Source organism: Megalops cyprinoides, chromosome 10, assembly GCF_013368585.1.
Source record: "Megalops cyprinoides isolate fMegCyp1 chromosome 10, fMegCyp1.pri, whole genome shotgun sequence".
Taxonomy (NCBI): domain Eukaryota; kingdom Metazoa; phylum Chordata; class Actinopteri; order Elopiformes; family Megalopidae; genus Megalops; species Megalops cyprinoides.
In genome coordinates, this window is record NC_050592.1 from 20,868,730 (window position 1) to 20,890,577 (window position 21,848).

The window sequence follows — 21,848 nt, forward strand, 5'->3', positions numbered from 1 at the left end:
CACTCTGTGTTAAGCGGTGAAGCACAGGGAAGAGAGAGACACCGGGCCATTTTCTGTCAGTGTGGGAGACCAGAGGATGAAGCCGAAGCAGTTAATGATGCTGCGTAGCAAGAGGAGGCTAATTAAATTCCGAGCCGAGCTGTAGGAGGGCAAATTAATAACGACAGGTCACTTAATTCCATTAACACCCAGTTGGAAGTGCCGCTGTGATTATTAGGGGAGGCAACCCACCCTGACAATCAATAGGAGAGCTCAGACTATAAGAGACTAATACAGACTGACTCCCTACATAAGTTTATATGCATCTGCAAGCTTCAGAAAGACAAGACGCTCAGCATCCATGCATTCAACCTCTCCTAGATGGACGATTCACAGCATACAATACACAGGTCTGAAATAAGACAGTTTCATCAGTAAGGAGGTAACAGCACAGTAACTCCCTGCTGCCTCAGCACTGTGGGTGAACATGGAATGCTGACTGTGTGTGGACTCCACTGAGACTAGACTGCCTTGACTCTTCTTGAGTTTACAGTCAGATCAATACACTAAAAACTGCCCCACACACTTCCTAATCGTCAGGCTGCCGTGACTGGGGAGAGATTACATTTCTGCAAAATGAGGCATTGCCATCTTTCCAAAACCTAATTAAATCACAATGGAAAAGAAAAATCTATAGCTAGCCCAGTGCTACTGTATGTTTTCTGTTCATTCTTGTCCACATGATGAAGGTACACGCATGCGTTTTTGTACTGATTTGATCTTCACCCAGATCCCATTAAGGCTTTCCTTTCCTGCCATTAGTGTGACTGCCTGGGGAGCAGAATGCACAATGGATCAGTGCCCTGTACATTTTTTTTTTTAGCATTTGTTTTCATCCTGTGATGGATGCTATTCACTGCATGAAAGTACGTGTTTCAGCCAAATTTCCACATGAAATTAAATATAATGGCATGTGCATGTGTGTGTAACCTGCAGATACTGATTTCCTGCATACACTGGGGCTCTGGGCATCTAGCTTGCAGCAGAGTGTTCATAATACTCAGGGCGATGGCGTATGCAGGTGTGTCTAACCCACACGCTCGCTCATGTCTGGAGATGTGCAGAATTTTACCTGACGGGTATGTGGGATTTTTCAAGACCTGTGTATCTCCTGTCCACTACAAGCATCCAGATGACATGTCAGGAAATTTCCAAGCATTATATGTTTGCAGGACTGCATCACAAAATCTCCTGCCCACAATTCCTGTTTCACTGCAGAGGACGTTTTTAGTCAGACATCCAAATTGAACTGAAGTCCATGAATGGGTCCCAGAAGGCTGTACTCTCTTTGACACGCCCTAAGAGGTGTGACTTTTCTTTAATCCTTCCCTGTTTACTTGATGGGCTTATTTTATAGCAGAACAATATTGTATCTTCTAACCCCACCCCTTTTGTACTAACAAATAACTATGCCCTTAGAGTATCATTATTATTTATTTACCTGGTAGAGGCTCATACCCATTATGATTCACATATATTGTGAGGCAATCACAGTAAAGTACCTTGACCAAAGGTTCAGTGGTCTTGAACTCCACCAGGTATTTGACCTTGCAGCCTCTTGGGCATGACCCTAGTTACTTATGCACTACGCCACATCGTCGTCCTTTGATCGATCTTTCGGGCCTGCAGCAAGGGTTACTCTCCATCACTGTCACAGTGCTTGCAGTGGCCCTTCTCGGACACCCTCACAGGACAACAGTTACATTCCTCCATCTGGATAACATGTTGCTGCTTTATTTGTATGTTCATGCAAAGACATGCAATCTGTGAATGAAAGGCATTATATTCTCCACTGTGGAGAGCACACGACATCCTGGCAGCACGGACATAGAAATGAATATGATTGTCAGACAGATAGCACAAACTCCAACTATTCCCCTCTATTTCATTCTTTCTGCCAATTCCACCACGTTGTGTAAGGAACATCAACCCATGTACCAACACATTCATAGCAATCAAGTCAGTCTGCAGAAGAACCTGGATACTGCACTGCAGCACCATCAGCTATAGCTTGAGAATTATAGTAAAGTGCAAAATCACTGCGGTTTAATAATTACAGAGACAGCACCCTGGATAAACAAACAGAAAAGCCTGAGAATTACAGTCCTGATTAGAGACCTGGACCTTACTGGGAGAGAGCCAGCGTGCAGGAGACAGGAGGAGAGATGCTTATACCTGTCCTCTCTGGCAACCTGTCTGAGGGTTTTGGCCTGTAAATACTTAATAACCTTCTGAGTGAGGAGCTGGTGATGGGCATAGAGAAAAGCAGTAACCTGCCTGATGAGAAATTAGCCCAGGGCTCCATATCAAATATTAAAGTGATATACAGGTGGAGGGCTTTGCTCTGACTAGAACTCGCCATGAACAGCAGGGCAGAAATAAATGTCAGTGCTGGCTTAAAGTAAATGTGGCTGTAGGTGTATGTGCACCAAATCTCACAGATTTTACCTCACAATATTCCAGAGTCACTGTAACTATAACAATGTGAGCGATTAGATCTCCACTTCTGTGCTCTGAATTACGCTCTAAACAGAGAGAACATTTGCAGAGATTCTGTTAAGCTCTCAATGAACACACTACTGCAAGGTTAACTAGTTTTACCATTTGACAAAAGCTTAATTCCCATCTGTTTGTGTGGGTGGCACTTCTCGGCTCTGAACACCTTACATATCATCCATTACTGAGTTGCAACAAAAGTTTCAAAGAAAAACCTGGTGGCAATGAAAATAAATTTGAAAATGTTAACTGAAAACACCACAAAAGTAAATAAGATGATTTAATGTTCAATGAACTGCAGACAAAAAAGACTTGCTAGTCAATATTGACTACTTGACTGACTGCAAGACTGAAAAGTGGATTAAGTACCAGCATAGGTATGCTGTCACTAACATCATAATGCAGTAATGGCATATAGTTACAAGCTTGTTACATAATTATTTACAGTACTAACTTGCTGAATCCAGAAATACGAATTACAGTGCAGTCAATATGTAATGGTGTGCAGATACCTTCTTTTTGCCATAGTAGTTATCACGCAGCTACACTGGTATAGCGTAACTTAATATAAAGTATTAGAAAGTATTCAGATGCTGTTCCATTCTTAGTAGCTTTCTGGATATCATGTACTTCTTTTATGAAAAATATGATGTTTACAAGATATGATTATGACAAGTACAGGGAGAGACTATTATACTATTTTGTGCTGAATATGAATTCAAATCACTGGTGTCATTGCACACCCACAGCCAGCCTATGTATTGTATAAAATCTTAAAACAATGAACCATTTTCACAAAAGCCACAAAATCAACAAATTGTGAAAGCAGAGAAAAACTTTTACTCAGACTGCAATTGTCAATAGCCAAGTGCAACTAAACAAAAATGCAATGTCCATATCATCCTCATACCCTCACTAACTGACAGAAGTTGTCTGAAATGCACTCAAGGTACAATATTATATAATTGGGTTACAATACAATCAATTCCAATAGCTGCAGAGGTAAGCTAGCTTTGTGCACGCACTAAAAATACCTTTCCAATTTCAAACTGCACGCAGTGAGAAACATTCTCAAGGTTTTGCTCTTCTGTTACGCGAATCAGCCAGATTCTTACAATGTAGCTTAATGACCCCTTGACTATTTATTTTCACAATTTGAGTGTTATCATTTATTCCTGGGATGTAACTATTCAAATGAGTTGAAGAATGACAATATTTCTGGGTTTTCAATGTTCAATATTTCTCATGATCTATGATACTGTGCATCCTATGCGGCTGTACAGATTAAAGCACGAAACTGTCAATTAATTAGTTATGTAGAGATACTGTAATGCAAGAGTAATTAAATAAAACAATCAGTGACCCTTTCTACCAAATGCACTTTATCACTAAAAAACAGCACAGCACACCGCATCATAATGAAAAAAGGCACACTGCTAAAATTGCCCTTGACTCTTAGGAGAACAGCCCAGTAATAGAAGAGGATCAAATCAATGGCCGTGTTTTTATGTGACTGACCAAGCTTGATCGTGTCTCTGTGGGGTGGGGAGGGTGTTGAGGAATCAGAGGAAAATGGTGGGAATTCGCAGGGGACAGCGAGGAGGAAATGGAAGCCATTGAGGCAACTTATCTGCATTTCAGAATGAAGATAAGACACTGAATCCATGCGTAAATTAGGAAGTCAATGCTGAAATGATAAAATTAACTTTTTAATAAAACCGAATGAACAAATCAAAAATGAACTCCAAATTCATGTGTATATATCCTCTGTAGCAAATTGCAAAGGACCCGTGGTTACTTCCATTCAATGCATTCATACTTGTATACTTGCTCTTTCAAAAATAATGCCATGCATTATAGCAACCTGAAAATAAACTGAAGGGCAGCTCAAAGCCCAGGTAAGAAGAGGTATATTCCCTAACAGACTTTCAAGTGGTTGCTGAGTGAACTCTGCAGTTCTGACGCAGGCTCTGATTGCAGGACAGGGCTGCTTCTGAGAGAGCCAGGAAGGCCTCTGCAGTCACTGAGCACCAGGACCCCAGCCAGAGGGGAGAAATAATACAACTAAACCAGTATAAATCTGAAGTATCAGTCACAGTATCAGACACGTGATTTCAAGCAACAGTTGAGAAGCAGAGCGGAAAAGCCATAAATCTAAATGAGGTGGCATCTATAATAAAAGACCTGTCTGAGACGCCCCCGCTGCCACAGAGGTGGTTATTGATGTGGGCCGATAGCGGGCGACGGGGCGTTTGTGTTTCCACGCCGACGAGCCTCCGTGGAGGAGGATTAATTAGTGCGGAGTGCCTCTGGGCTAGGGCATGCTGGGGGAGAGAGGTGGGGTTGGTGGCCTCATTAAAGAGGTGAGGAAACGCTCATTAGGATGTCACACTCCTCTGTCGCACCCCCCCCCCTTTCCTGCTGCTGCAACTGAACACTCCTCTCTACGTATTCCTTTCTATTCATACTGTACAGCCGCTCCTCACACTTAAATCACAACAGTATAGCTGTTCTCTATACCTTATTCACTGCAACACAGCTGCTCCTTACACCTTCACTACAACACAGCTGCTCTCTGTACCTTATTCACTGCAACACAGCTGCTCCTTATACCTTCACTACAACACAGCTGCTCTCTGTACCTTATTCACTGCAATACAGCTGCTCTCTGTACCTTATTCACTGCAACACAGCTGCTCCTTATACCGTCACTGCAACACAGCTGCTCTCTATACCTTATTCACTGCAACACAGCTGCTCCTTACACCTTCACTACAACACAGCTGCTCTCTGTACCTTATTCACTGCAACACAGCTGCTCCTTATACCTTCACTACAACACAGCTGCTCTCTGTACCTTATTCACTGCAATACAGCTGCTCTCTGTACCTTATTCACTGCAACACAGCTGCTCCTTATACCGTCACTGCAACACAGCTGCTCTCTGTACCTTATTCACTGCAACACAGCTGCTCTCTGTACCTTATTCACTGCAACACAGCTGCTCCATACACCTTCACTGCAACACAGCTGGTCTCTGTACCTTATTCACTGCAACACAACTGCTTACACCTTCACTGCAACACAGCTGCTCTCTGTACCTTATTCACTGCAACACAGCTGCTCCTTACACCTTCACTGCAACACAGCTGCTCTCTGTACCTTATTCACTGCAACACAGCTGCTCTCTATACCTTATTCACTGCAACACAGCTGCTCCTTATACCTTCACTGCAACACAGCTGCTCTCTGTACCTTATTCACTGCAACACAACTGCTTACACCTTCACTGCAACACAGCTGCTCTCTGTACCTTATTCACTGCAACACAGCTGCTCTCTGTACCTTATTCACTGCAACACAACTGCTCCTTATACCTTCACAGCAACACAGCTGCTCTCTGTACCTTATTCACTGCAACACAGCTGCTCTCTGTACCTTATTCACTGCAACACAGCTGCTCCTTATACCGTCACTGCAACACAGCTGCTCTCTGTACCTTATTCACTGCAACACAGCTGCTCTCTGTACCTTATTCACTGCAACACAGCTGCTCCATACACCTTCACTGCAACACAGCTGCTCTCTGTACCTTATTCACTGCAACACAACTGCTCCTTACACCTTCACTGCAACACAGCTGCTCTCTGTACCTTATTCACTGCAACACAGCTGCTCTCTATACCTTATTCACTGCAACACAGCTGCTCCTTATACCTTCACTGCAACACAGCTGCTCTCTGTACCTTATTCACTGCAACACAGCTGCTCTCTGTACCTTATTCACTGCAACACAGCTGCTCCTTACACCTTCACTGCAACACAGCTGCTCTCTGTACCTTATTCACTGCAACACAGGTGCTCTCTATACCTTATTCACTGCAACACAACTGCTCCTTTTACCTTCACAGCAACACAGCTGCTCTCTGTACCTTATTCACTGCAACACAACTGCTCCTTTTACCTTCACAGCAACACAGCTGCTCTCTGTACCTTATTCACTGCAACACAGCTGCTCTCTGTACCTTATTCACTGCAACACAACTGCTCCTTATACCTTCACAGCAACACAGCTGCTCTCTGTACCTTATTCACTGCAACACAGCTGCTCTCTGTACCTTATTCACTGCAACACAGCTGCTCTCTGTACCTTATTCACTGCAACACAACTGCTCCTTATACCTTCACAGCAACACAGCTGCTCTCTGTACCTTATTCACTGCAACACAGCTGCTCACTGTACCTTATTCACTGCAACACAGCTGCTCTCTGTACCTTATTCACTGCAACACAGCTGCTCTCTGTACCTTATTCACTGCAACATAACTGCTTACACCTTCACTGCAACACAGCTGCTCTCTGTACCTTATTCACTGCAACACAACTGCTCCTTATACCTTCACAGCAACACAGCTGCTCTCTGTACCTTATTCACTGCAACACAGCTGCTCTCTGTACCTTATTCACTGCAACACAGCTGCTCTCTGTACCTTTTTCACTGCAACACAGCTGCCCAAGAACTGTACATACTACTCACTACAACATATTACAGCTACTATGTATTTATGGCACAAATGAATCCCAGCCACTAGACTTACCTGACTGAACAGAGTTCAGTTGTTTGAAAACATAATGATGGTGAGAATTCAAACTTAAGCTATAAATGATATCATCTAAACCAACTTTCATTTTCAAAACTGACAGCAAGGTAAAACTTCAAAACAACTGCTTGATATTTGGCTCTTTGCCATGTGTATAAAAATGTTTATAAAAAAAAAAAAACAAAAACCACAGTAACTAATTAAACAAACCTCAAATTCTACCCTGAATATGTGAAGATGTAATTGTCATTTCTACGTCAATCTTGAGTTAGACCTCAAAAGACATATCTTAATAAACCCTCTATCACAACTCATTTCCCCTGCATTTTCTCTTACTCTTGAGTTTGAATAGGAATGAAATAATAGGGTAATACATTTCAACACTGTACTCGCTCCATTATAGAATACACCCCCCCCCCCCCCCCCCCCCTAAAACAAATTATATTCGTGGCATTTTCATCTCAGGCTAATAGAATGTCACTTGTTATCACACCAGCAAGAGATGTAATGGTTTAGGGTTGCTTGGCAACAGCCTAATATTAAGGTCCTCTCTATGCCTGGAGGCTCCTCTGAGAATCTCCAATTTTCAGAAGGACGAGCTAATGGCTTTTATACAATTACCATGGGCTTGGGAAACCGAACTACTGTACAGCAAGCAGACCCAATATCAACACTGCCAAAAAAACTACTCCCCTCGCTCCTATTCATTCAGCACTTGTCATTCTAACTGACGGGGCACCATTACACAGTGTGGATATTTATCTCCCATGAATACTCTGAAATGGTCCTATGAAACACTTGATTGACTAAGTCACTGAGGAGCCCCACGGAGGCACGCATGTTGGTTAGGCGCAGCAGGCCTATGTTTCCAAACGCACATGCTAACTAAGGCCACCCTCAGGAAAGAAAGTCACACAATCTGAAACTGATGGAGACTCTAACAACCATGGAATCCAGTTGAAGCTTGCCGAAATTCAGCATGTTCTGTCTGAATACCTATTTCAAAATTGGAAAAGTATCAGCCTTTGCTAGGTGCATTGGATGGACTTGGATACCAGTGTCAATGCAGTGGATTCATGTCACTCAAAGTGAAATACTGAGACTGAAGAGACTCAAAGACTAAAGAGCTTAAAGGGCTTATCAAGTAGAACTCTGTAGATATGCAGTTTGAGGGAAAGAGAAAAAGCAAAGGTGTTTCGTCCGTCCCTTTTCTACTGAGCTGATTCTGTGTGAGATGTAAATATCGCAAATCAGACTAAATTAAGTGCATATTGTTACTCTGTGTCAACACTGCACTTCAATTGCTTCCCCATAATTGTCACTAACACACAATAAATAGCCCCAAATTACAGCTGTGTCATGAGCCACACACAGCTGGAGCTTGATCCAATAATCAAGGGTGTGTGCTTCACATTGTTTGCCAAAGCCTAATTTAACTGAATTATTAAGAACATTACATGTTTAACTACCCAGAGCAATAAAATGATTTGAATATGATGAATAAAATTATTAAATAAATAAATAAGCTTTTCAAAAAGCTCACTGCAAAATGCCTACCATAACCGTTTACAGTTCCCATGTATTTGCATGAAAAGGAGGTGATAAAATGGGGAAAAGTTATTTAAAAAGTTATTTAATGTCCAAAGAATTTTTTAAACTGGAAAGTCCTCCTCATGTAAAAAAATTAATCCAAACTCACTTAATGAGATAAAGCTGTTTCGGCCCATTTGTTAGAGCAAAGCTCCAAGTTTCTGGTCTTATCTTCAACTGTTTTCTTTTGGAACAGAAGATATATATATATTTATTTCAGATACTGTCATTTTTGACAGGCTATTCACTGCAGAAACCGCAAACAAGTAAACAAACCAGCTTTGCCTTCAGGTCGTCAGCTCACATAAACCCCACAACCCCCTGAGCAAACACAGTGCTGAAATACTGTAAAAAGCACACAGACCTTGCCCTGGAGCTGCTCGGGCTCAATGAGCTACACAAGCACACACAAGCACACACACGCACACACACGCTAACACTCACACAAACACACATACACACACACAAACTCACGCACATGCATATTCACACATACAGACATAGGCACTCAAACACATGCACACTCAAACCCGTGTACAGTATAAACAGGCATATATACTGCATTCTGACATAGCTTTAAGCTGGGCTATTTAAGCAGCTTACACTTTTATATATTATCTGTTTCTACAGGTAATTACTATTGAAAATTAATTTATTGTTTGTGCTCACACCCCACTCAGACTATTCGCTCAGCACAAAACTCCAACCATAAAATGCCCACTCTCACGTGATGTGGACAAGGCGGGTAGTAAGTCTAATGTCCACACACCAGGATACGCGGTGTTAGGCATGGCACCGCATGTGGCTGGCTGATCGCTACTGGACTGCACACTCACCAGTCGTTTAATGACCCTCAAGAGGAGCCTCTGCTGTTTGGGGTGGGGCTGCATCTCCAGCACTCCAGCCAGGCTGAGCAGGTTCTCAGGGCACAGACAGTCAGGGCTGTCCCCCCCATACAGCTGCACCAGCAGAGACAGACACTGGCTCGCCTCCTCGTACAGCTCTGCATCGCCACTCGGCAGCTGGGGCACAAAAGACCAAGAGAAAAAGAAGGAAAGAGAGATTGAGAGTGAGAGGATAGATAGAAAAAAAAAACACTGTCACTTTCAACACTGTTTATAGCTTATTGTTGGTTATTAGAATTCAATTAATTGGGAGAAGACCATTATCTATATTCATTTAATATTTTATTCTTTTGCGTGTTTCTAATGTATGCTGGCTTGTTTCATTCTGTAAGGGGAAGGGGAAGGAAGGGAGGGGGAGCTGACCTTTTACATTTATGTCTTACACTGTTTAGTAAAACTGGATTACTCCTGTCCTGCTAAGAAAACCAGTTTAAATCCTTGAAAGAGAGAAAAAAAGAGCATACAATTATTTTGACTTCCTGAACCCTTAACCCCTCAGTCTCCCACTGCAGGAATCACCTGTTCTCCTGACTTCCTCTTGAGTTACTTCCTATCTAAAACACCCAGAGTGGGCAGGGGGGCCTGAGGCCTTGTTTTACTGGTGTCTCCCTCAAGGCAGAGACACGGGAGATTCAGCTCATGAGGAGACCATCCATTTGATCTCAGAAAAGCTTTGCAAGTCGTTTTAACCTCTTACTTTCCCAAAAGCGGTTTATTTGATTCTTGCATTGTTTTCTGTTTGAATATCCCATCATTTCCCCTCTGGTACTGCTGCAGGCTGAAACGACAGACCATGACTGACAGTTCAATATCAGCTTAAAACTGATTTCATTTCCTTTTCCGTCCCCTTGCAGGATTCACCTCTGAATCTTGACATTCAGCGGCCTCAACTAATACTGCAGCACACATCTCCAGCACATCAAAAAGTGAAGCGTGACACAACCAACCAAACACATCAACACATCTCTTCCAACCCGCAAATAACCCATATGCTATAGTAAATGAATTCTCTGCTATAGAACTGTGGATGGGCAACCTGGAGTAATGTGTAACATACAGCCTGCTCAGGGGATTACAAAACTGAAAACCACTTCTGTTGACATGAATGACATGACATAAACGTATGTTAATTCACAAGCTTTTGCTGTAATTGTAAGAGAGTGTGAAAGCTAAAACGGGTAGAGCTATCATTTGCTGTAAATGGCTCACTTCTTTAAACCAATCCAGTTTTTCCCTAAGGAGAGATAAGTTCTCTGACTGGTTCATATGAGTTCATGATTGACAGCACATGGAAACTGTACCCACTACTGGGTTTTTGAACCCCCCTCACATCACTAGCTGGTTCCATGGTTCCTTGCTAAGGAAAACTGAAGTAAACCTTCTGTGAGCAATAAAAGTATGATCAAACGCAAACTTGTCAGCTGCACAGCATGGCTGCCTCGTGTCATCTGAAGGGAAGATTAAGGAAAAATGATGTGATATGGCCCATTAATATTCCAGCACTTGTCGACAGCTTCCTGCACTTTTTTCAAAAGGGAAATCCCCCTAGCAGACTAGTTTCACATTTCTAATCCATTTCCTATCACTGCAAAAGAGAATATTCAAATGACACTCCAGTTTTTTACAAGTCAAGGGTCTTTTCGTACACTGCGAGTTTCAAGCAGGCTGCAGGTAACAGGCACAGAGAGATGTAAAACCAAGGGAGCCCTGGAGGGATACATGCTGTGCCCTGTGTGACTTTGTGAGCACACTCTGTGGTTCTGGACACCCTTCTACTCAGTTCAGGCACGGAACACGGAGCAAGTAACATTCAGAGGGACCTCCAGGCCAAAATGTATGCAGTATAACCACAGGGGGGCAGGTAACAAACTGTGTGAGGAGTCAGCATGCTCTGCTAATGCTGCCGGTTTATAACTTGCTGAACCTACTGAAGCACAGCTTGCCAGTCCTGGGGTGAAGACAGATTGGGGGGCTGAGACAGAGTGTTCAGGGATGGTACAAACACTGCTCGTCTTCAGCTTGTCTTCGTGCTGACAGTGAGAATCGTGCACTGACACGCAGCACTGACGGTAGCGTGGCAGCATCTGTAGCAAATCATTAAAACGTGCGCTTCCAAGAGAGGGTGTTCTCTAATGACATCTGTGCCACTCACACGGTGAGGGCCTCTCTGCGTTTGAGCTCAGCTCACTGGCTGACAAAGTCAGTGACTTGCCATGTGCAAACGTACGGCTCAGGGGCTAACAAGATTAGCGTTTGACTATGCTTAAACTCAAAGCTCTCAAATGAGAGTCACAGCAGTGATGTGCTGTCTGTGTCGAGGCTTGCTATACACTGGCTCGATAGCTAATGCTGAAAGATACTGCAAAGATGATAAAAAACAGCAAAGATGGTGTTAACAGTAGAGATGTTAAAAACAATAGAAATGGAGTTAACATTTCCCTGGTTTCTCAGAGGTTGGAAGGAAATCCTGCTTAAACTGCAACCCTCTAAGTATGCTTTTGATAGACAATAATACAGTATAATGGATTTCTGATGGTCGTTGCTGCAGTAAGTTCAGCTTTCAGTGGAATTAAAGAAAAAAAATTATATTTTACTTCAACTAACCATACTGAATATTTGTGTCTTCGTGTATAGTATCAAATCTTCTACAATCAATTCACTTGTCATTGTAACTACTCCATATACACTGAATCAATGAATGTATTACTCCCATCTCATGATGTTTCAAGACATTCATTATAATTTCAAAAGTACAAATCATCAAGTTAATTGAGACAGACAAGGACACTTACACACTCTTCTCAACATTACATTCAACACCGTTTTATTCAGCTACTATTCCTAATCAGCGACTGAAATAGTGAAAAGAGATAAGGAGGAAGTGAACAATACTCATGTTGGCTACACCTCCTCTACCCTAGTCTCCTTCTGGTGCCTCCTACTGGTCAAACGTCCTTACTGCAGTAGCTACTCACTCAATCCATCAGTCTGTGACTGAATGAGGGCATTACTAACATTCTATATCCCGCTTCATTATGTATTCCATTCATAATGTTAGTTTGTGTATGTTGATAATGGATATAAGAGTGGCCGGGATATTTAAGTTCTAACTGGGCAGGAGAAGTCTCATTAGTGCCTTTGATGGTGTTTAATTTAAGCCCTTTAAATGACACAGCGTGGCATACTGAGGGAGCAGTCCTTAATGAGTCTGTTTAATTGAGGTTTTATATCCGACAGCCCAGAGATGTGATAACGGGGCCCACGGGCTGTCGGAGTGGTCTCGCCGGATATCAATAAAGGAAACATAATTACATAAGTGAAAAAGTGATGTGTCCTTCGTATTTAAGCTGGCTTCTCCATCACATCTTTTAAATGAAATATCAGTTTATGAAATGCTCAGGCTGGTACAAGTATACATATGTGTGTATGGTGTGAAAACAATATGTTCATGTAGTGTTGGGACTTTACAGCCTCACAAAATAATTATGGAAACTGAATAATAACAAAGCGCTTAGTGAGCTGGAACCTGTGAACCATTTTTTTTTTTTTTTTTTTTGGAATGACAAAAACTTTTTTTCCCTTTCTCTCCTAATTTGGAAAACCGAGTTGTATTAATAGAACACTTCACTAACAATCTGGGAGAGTGCAGACAAACACGTGCTCTCCTCTGATGCCAAGCGCCGCTTCCTTTCATACTGCAGTCTACAGAATGGGCCGGCGCAGACATGAGGCGGAGGAATACACTGTACGTGCAGCTCTGTAAAGGCAGACTGCGGGCAAACCCGCCCCTATCCCCCCGGCGGAACAAAGCCACTTTGCGCCGCTGTGGGCTCCAGGTCACTGTTGGCTGATGACAGTGCTGGGATCAAACCCAGGCCGTACAGCTCAGCTTGCCTTGACAACTGAATTACTCCGGAGCCCTACGAACCGATGGTCTGGCATATCAAATTTATGAAAACACAGAGGAGTTTAAACAAATTTACCAAAAAGCTTTGCTTAACAGGCTTGCAATTCCTGTGTCCTGTACGTAACCTGCCACTGTTCCAATCTCTGTAGCTACGAATCTGTGTGTTCTGTGCACCACATGTACTGGTTTGAGTGTGTGGAGGGAAATCCACAGTTGCAGCATAAATTACAAATGCAACAGTTTATTTGAATTAAAAGATTAGTTTAGAAATGTATTACACGGGTTCTGCAACATGCCTTCATCTACTTTGGAGTTGTGCTCGCAGTCATTTTACACCATTTGTGTAAAGGCAAAAGAAATGCATTCATAACTAAATAGACAAAAAATAAAACCAGACCTCATAATTAATTCCTTTTACAATCTGTTTTCTTCACTCTCAGACTTGCTTTAACCTCTGATTCAGTGTGTTGTTTTCAGTGCAGCAATGTGTCAGTCCAGTTTATTTAAAAATGGACTGATTCACGCATCCACTGATCTAGGGTCTCAGTCTGCCAGAACTGTTGCATTTAGTCAAGTTAAAAGAATACCAAAAGGGCCACATGCATTATCATTTTCACTCAATAAAATGCCTCTCTTTCCAGAATACTTTGAATTCAACTTCACTTTAATACAAGTCTACTGGAGGCAGAGGATAAAAGATATTTACAGGGAGGGAATCAAGTGAGCTGATTGGGGAAGTACAGGTGTCTGTACTCTCAGGAAACAATACATCTGCTCAGACAGAAATCCGACTAGACCAAACAACCTCAACTTCTTACAGTCAGAGAACCAGCATGCACGTGCAGGATGTAAATTTACCCCGGCCACCATCCTTTCCCACTAGAGCACAGGGACACTGGCACTAACATTGAGACCCCTCTGCCAGCTCCCACACTGCCTGTTTTTCTGAGATTGTGCCCCTGGGCACAAAAACATATGGTACCATCTCCACTGGCCTGTAGCCAAGCAGTGAAAGCAGTCATTCTACAGGCAGGAGCATATGGAGAGAGGGGGGTGGTGGAAGCATGCCCTGAAATAGCTGATTTCAATGCTCCAGCAGGTTTTGCTTTCCGCTTGCCCTCTCCCTCCCTATATGTCTTCCTCTCTTTCTCCCTCTACTGTATCTCCCTTCTTCCCTCTGCTATATCTGTTCTTATGTCTCCTTCCCTACAGCTCTCACTGTACTGTATGTTCTTCTCTCTCCCTTCTTATATCTCTCCCTCTCTTTCTCCCTCTGCTATAGTCCTCTCTCTCTCTCCCTCCTGGTATCTCTCCCTCCCTCTCTCCCTCTCTGATATCTTTCTTCCCCTTCCTACATGTGTCTCTCTCCTCGTCTGCTATATCTGTTCTTCTCCCTCCCTCCCTGTATCGCTCCCTGAACTGTATCTCTCCTTCTCTCTTCCTCTGCCATATCTGTTCTTTTCTCCTTTGCCTCCCTCCCTATATCTATCCTTCTGTCTCTCCCTGTGCCTCCTTCTTTCTCCCTCTACTGTGTATTTCCTGACCTCTGCTTCTCCTTGCCTCTCTCTCCCGACTAATCAAACTCCACGTAATCCCATGTTGCCCCTTCCTTGCACAGCGAGAGCTGACGCTACGCTGGCACGCTAAGCCAAATTCTAATTATTTTCAGAGCACTGCAAATCACATGGGTAAACAGCACGTGTCTAATTGATAAGTTTCCGCTTTCAAACAAGGCCTGTCATCTAATATTGTAAATTCACAGGCTGATATTTTTCACTGTGCTAAAGAGGAACCTCTTTATATGAGGGAGCACTTTTTTCCATTAATTTCCTCACATACTGCAGGCTGAGTCAGTCTGATAAAACAGGCACCAGAATAGACCTTGGTCTGTTACCTGACTGGCACAGTGGTTTTCTCACTGCATAGAGACATAATGAGACAGTTTAGGGAGTAATAATATAAATATAGTGGATACTATGCTGTAAAGTTCTTGCAGTGACATCATTTGCATCAGTTCTTAAGAGTAACAGGGCACAGCAACTACTGCACCTCATTAACACCCTGCTGCATTATGTTCAGTTTGGTATTTCCGGCATAATTTTTCAAAGTGATATACATTCATTATTTGTTACAAATGCTTGGAACTACATTTGTGACAGGGCAAAATTGATCTGAATGCAGTGTGAGGTACCCAAAGGTACACACAGTCCCCATTTGCACACACGCGCACACACACACACACACACACACACACACACACACACACACACGGACTGACCATCTGAATAAGCAGGCTGATGAAGTCAGTCAGTGGCTTGTTGATGAGCAGGAGCCCCTCTGCAGCCTGGGTGTCCACTCCAGCCTTTGGGTGAGCAGAAAGGATACATGGGGAGAGAGGAAGAGAGAGAGAACAGAGACAGCGGAGAGCCAACCGAGAGAGGAGAGAAAGAAGGGATATGAGAAACATGTTTATATATAAACAAGTTCTGTTGTCATGCACATAAAGCGTATTTAAATTTCTTTACCATGCATAAGAAAAAAAATGTCATGCTGAACTAAACTCAACCTTTGCCTCGAAGTAATGCATTTAAAGAGAATTTTGAAATTATGCAAATGTGTATGTCAAATGTGCAGTGTAAACAATGATTCATAAATTATGCTCCACCACTCCAGATATGTCAGCTCAGGTGAGGAATGTTCTCGCTTGTATAAACACCAGAATCCATTCTGGGTCATGACAGCATTTTCCCTCACTAAGAACTGCAATTTAGAAATGAAGTTCCAATGGTACAAAAAATGTCTCACCCAAGAATAAGATCTATTGCAGTTTTGAAACCAGACATCTCACCAAAGTCAGTGTAGGATGTCTGAAAACAGGCTTGTCCTCCACCATATTAATGGTCTGTGCCTGGACGTTGTGTTGTCTTGGCCCATCAATATGTTACATTTTTTACAGCAACAAATTAGCTTGGTAACACCCCCCCCCCCCCAACCCAACCCATCATCTGTATCCTGTAACAACTGAGCTTGCATAGATCAACATTGCAATTATTGTGGGTATCCATAAATGAATTGTGGAAACACCTGCAAGAAAGAAATGCCAACAGCACAGTTGGGAGGCTGCACTGAAAGACGTGGCATACATTCTCACGTATGTGCCAGACCGTTTATCTTAACGGACATTTGTTCTATCCTTCAGGCTCAGGTTTGGCGTTTTAACATTTACACCATAAAAAAAACACATGCGTATAAAAGAAAACTACAATCTTGGTTTGAACTGACAATGACAACAGAACTGGAACTTAATCTTAACCTTGGACCCGCCACTGCCACGTATCTACGGTTGCCAGCCTAGGACAGGGCAGGTGGAGGGATGGTTAAAGAGAGGAGAGCCTGAGGAATGGACTGCCTGTTACAGGGAACGCAGCTCCACACTTCTGCCCTTAGCACTCTAATACAAACAGGTCATGCTGCTAAAGCCCCAGGGGCCTGTTGCTTTTAGTAACTTAAACATCAACTTTCCAGCAGGGCGTCTCGCAACTCTACTCTCTCTGCAACTACACAGTACTGTTGTATGGGTTTTGTCCGTAGATTTTTAAATCCTTTAAAGATTTTTCACCAGTAAATTACATTACATTACTGTCATTTAGCAGATGATCTTATCCATACATAGGTTACTATTTTTCTGATATATTACCCATTTATGCAGCTGGATATTTACTGAGGCAATTGTGGGCTAAGTACCTTGCCCAAGGGTAGAATAGCAGCACCCCAGCAGGGAACTGAACCAGAAACCTTTCGGTTACGAGCCCTGCTCCTTGCTCACTATACTACACTGCCGCCACCTGCTTCAAATATTTTAAGCAAGTGTTTTCAGCAATTTTTGCTCAGTTAAAGACAAGGCACATAACGCAAAAGGCCGAGTCTGGGCCCCAGTCTATGTGAGAATACTTTATTCTAGGAGGGAGAATGATCTTTCTATAGCAGATCAGAACAGCTGCTGCTTTCAGAAACAGTGGAAAGTCTTCCAACGGCTGTCTCTGCAGACTTCCACCAACTTGCAACGACTACTGCAAACTAAATAAGCCCTTTTCAGAATGGTATGTGTGAATGCATCAAGATTCCCACCAAAGGAAAAAGCTAGAGGAGAGGTCCTGGCTGCTTATTCTTTTTTTATTTAGTGTGCGTTTAGTTTCCTGTCAGCTGAGAATACTCATGAAGACTGAACAGCTGCAGTGATGCGATTATTTAGCGCTTAGCGAGGCGTCTCCCTCCTCGTTGTCTTAATTGTGAGCCGCTGCAGTTTACTTATTCATCTGTTTCAAATATTAATGCTGGATGAGGGTGACGGAGAGAGCGGATGTGGTGATACAGAGAGAGAGAATCGCGGGGCGCAGATTCGTCCTTATCATTATCATCCCTGTGTGTTTGTGTTAACACACGCCTGTTAATGAGCTGTCTTTCACTCTTCTCTACTCCTCTTCCTATGTGTCTGTGTGAATGTGCAGGCAGTACAGTTCAGAGTGAGACTGAGGACCAGAAGGACACTGCTGGCTACCCTGGGATAGGCGACCATATGGCCGCACAGTATGAAGGCCTGCTTTCAGGAAGAATGATGACCCTAACTCAAAATCTGAATCAGTTAGAACAAACCTATGGTTTGCTAGCAGTCCCACCGGAGACCAATTTTTGTATATTTAATATTGTAACGTAATATTTTTTAGCCTTAGAACTTCAAAGAGGTATTCACTGCATGAAGCTGTAGATATCTAAGCACAACATGTCTGCTCTATGCAATGCATACACCAGCACTATCATCTTATTGAATTTTAGGTCTTTTTTTTGAGAGATAAATACCACACTCCTTTCACGTGGCATTGACAGAACATTTCATGCAATATCTTCATTTTAGTTCATCAAAAGTTTTTAGGGTGGGGCCAGTTATTTTAAAACAATCTCTCTTGGCCTGTATCTCTGGTGATCACCAGTTATGTTTTTAATAGCTTATTAGTGCTTAACTATAACGAATAAGCAATATCCTACCCACAATCTTAAAAGGAATGTAAAAATATATTTATACATAATTATACCTAAGGAAATGACCAAATCAAATTATGGAAGGTGCGATGTTCAGTAATTTATCCACTAGTTTGTCTTTGTTTTTCAGATAACAAAACATTAGCTAGTTACAAAACGGACTAGTTTCATATGGCATTCAAATAAATGTCTCAAAAAATGTGCGTCTTCATAGATTAAACCAAATTGAGTACTAGCTACTGCACTGAACCAGAATATCACAGGGTTAAATCCCAGGTGAAGCTGCAAAGACTTGCTGAGAATGATTCAGCTGTATAAATATACTGGAGGAAAAAGGTCCGTGATGCTAATCTCTGTGTATAAAGGTGCCTCTGTAAAATACATACATAATAAATAAAATTTTGGTAGATCAAACCACCACCATCTGTCACGCCATTCTGAAGTTCTGTCACATTGCAGGTTATTCATTAGACTTAACTGTCAGCTTCTGCTTATCACCTGTCTCCAATACGAAAATGAATTCAGCAGTTGCTGAATGACAGCAGAGGTTCATTTTCAGTACAGTACTTTTGACATGGCCCGTCTTAATCTTAGAAAGTTTTCTAATCTTGCCACTGATTTGTTCATTAACTCTGAGTTAAAGTTCATTCATTATGAATGCAGACAGGGAGGGAGGGAAGAGATCTACGGGAGGCTCTGCTCACCTGGAGAGCCTGCCGCACCACAGCGGAAGTGCTCTTTAGAACGTTATGCAAGACCTCCAGCAACGACAGCAGCACGCTGCTGCCCTTCAGCCTGGCCGGCTCTTCCTCCACCAGGTACTGCATGCCCACATCCATCAGGACATTATGGAGAACCTCCACCAGACCTGCAGGAGAGAGAAGAGGGCGAGAGAAGCAGCTGAGCACAGTGGCTGTAGCATAAACCCTACCTTTCCTAAATGTTTCCTTATTTAAGATTATTACTATGTACTACAACAACAACATCACTAATGCTGTTCATAATGTACCTTTTATCCCTTTCTAATGATTATTTAGCTCTAAACTAGTAAACTAGTGATGATTAGATGGCCAGACTTAGATAGGCAGATTGAAAACTCCATGTAAATGTGGTATTTGACTACAGTGGGTCAAAACCTCGACTGGACATGCCAAAACATGACATCTCCTACAACACAGTGTCCCCCTTCCCACTTTGCCCTCTAGTGGCCACAAACACAACTTCCAGCCGCAACCTTGATTTTTCAAGTACTAACCAAGCCCAGACTCACTCAGATTCAGCCAAATGGCAATATTTGCATTTACATTTTGTCATCTGACAGATGCTCTTATCCAGAGCAACTTACAAACTTTCTCAGCAGGTGCTTTTATCTGCCTTACATGGTTTACATTTCACGTGCTAAACATTTACACAACTGAGTATCTGCTGCAACAATTCAGGTGAGTAGCTCCTCTATGGTTCCACACCCATAAAACTTGCAACCTTTAGGTTACCACACAAGACTGTTTTTTGGTGATAGGACTGAGTGCCAGCAGACTAAACTGGCCCTCTGACCACATTCATTTTTTTCTGAACAAGAACATGTAAGCTTTGACTGGAAGCTGATAATGTTACAATTATTTTGGCATCCTGCAGAAGGCTTACTTATATACCCCTCAGTTCATATACTTAGCTCATTAAGTAGTCTACTGTAATGTCGTGCCCTTGATGGAAGGTTATTGTTCATTCTTTACTATTTTAAATGTATTTTTGCTAAAAAGTTCACCAACCGTAATTTTGACATAATATTGTGAGATTCTTGGAATGAATTTTTAGCAAACTAACAAAGACTTCATATGGTGGTACAGTATGTACATGTAAAAGATACTTGTATTTTTTTGTCGTGGTGATCTGTAATTTGTTTTTCCCTCGTTTACCAGCCATGTGTCTGTGCCTGATGTTTGAGGGAAGCAGGCATGACATATACCTGGTCGGTATGGTTATGCTTCTCTTTCCCTTAATTGTGTTTGTGTATTTCACCAACACAGCACAACAGTTTTTTTTAAGTGTTTTATTGTGCATGCTGCCATTATTAAATGTACTATTTCATTTATGGTTTAGCAATTGTTCACTGGAATTCCTTCAGTGAATTAAGGCATAAAGATGAATTTCCTTTCAGCTTCCTGTAATGAAACAATGCATGCATTTGTTATTGGAGGAATGGGAAAGTAAATGACCATGGGGCGATAATATAGCAGCTTTATGTCATCTTAAAAATGGCACTGGGGAAAGCATAGGTGGAAAGCAGTAAGAAAAAAAGACAGTTAGCTGATGACTGTGATGAGCTGGTTTTTGCTGTACTCAAATACTGTCCATGTTGTTATGTGAAATTATGGTGAAACTTCAAATCAATAATGTAAACGCCATTGGACATCACATTAATTTTGTTTATGATATTAATATTTCATAATTCAACATCACAGTCTACATTTTTCTGGAAGACACCAGGGCTTGAAAAATCACCTCTCAACAGCCTTAGACTATTTGACTGAATATAGGGGAAAAGATATGTTGATTCTGCTGATATACACAAAGACAGTGAGACTCAGTTGAGATTCAACACACTGTGACCTCTAAGTACAACAGCCACTGCAGGGTTGCACAATTACTTGTCTCCTTTCTGAGAGGATATGCTCTTCAACAGAAAATTGTGAAAGCAAATGGGAAAAAAGAAATAATCAGTCACTTTCACTAAGAATACCTGGGAAATTGCTATAGGATCCTTGGCTTTTCCACTACCACTGCTTTTTAGAAACACAGTGGTGACACTACTCACACACGAATGACCCCCATCTGTTAATTGCACAACCTTTCTGGCGTCTCTCCAGTGTCCTCTGACCTGTCAGCTCGGATCACGGAGGGCAATGAAACTCCGGCAAGGTATCTGAAAGCACTCTCCACATCCACAAAAAACCTGTACAAAAACCTGTACAAGACGGATGCTCTCAGATGGCTCACATGCCTTCAGAAGAACAGGATTACAGGGCGCAAGAGACTGTTCTCTGAAACGGTATCTTACCCTTCCTTCACAATCCAATGCATGTCAAATTGGAACCAGAAATTAATTTTGTTTCCTGGAAAAAAATGTTTTTTTTATGTTTCAACATGAATTGTGAGGAAGATGTATAGTTGGAGTTACTAGGTAGCTAATAGCTTTAATAAGGTTGATTTACAGATTTTGGATATGGCTCCAGTTTACCAAAGATCCACCTAATGCTGTGTGAGGGATAGGGA

At 42.2% G+C, this 21,848-nt stretch overlaps 1 protein-coding gene across 1 annotated transcript in view; it reads right to left on the reverse strand.

Annotated features, from left to right (window-relative positions):
- Window positions 1-21,848, reverse strand: part of ulk4 (unc-51 like kinase 4) — a 96,505-nt gene that overhangs the window by 8,029 nt on the left and 66,628 nt on the right. The window contains exons 33-36 of the mRNA XM_036539547.1: window positions 19,280-19,443; window positions 18,249-18,263; window positions 15,817-15,900; window positions 9,563-9,748 (exon numbers count right to left, since the gene is read on the reverse strand). Of these exons, the coding sequence (XP_036395440.1) occupies window positions 9,563-9,748; window positions 15,817-15,900; window positions 18,249-18,263; window positions 19,280-19,443 (449 nt within the window). The remainder of the gene's footprint in view (window positions 1-9,562; window positions 9,749-15,816; window positions 15,901-18,248; window positions 18,264-19,279; window positions 19,444-21,848) is intronic.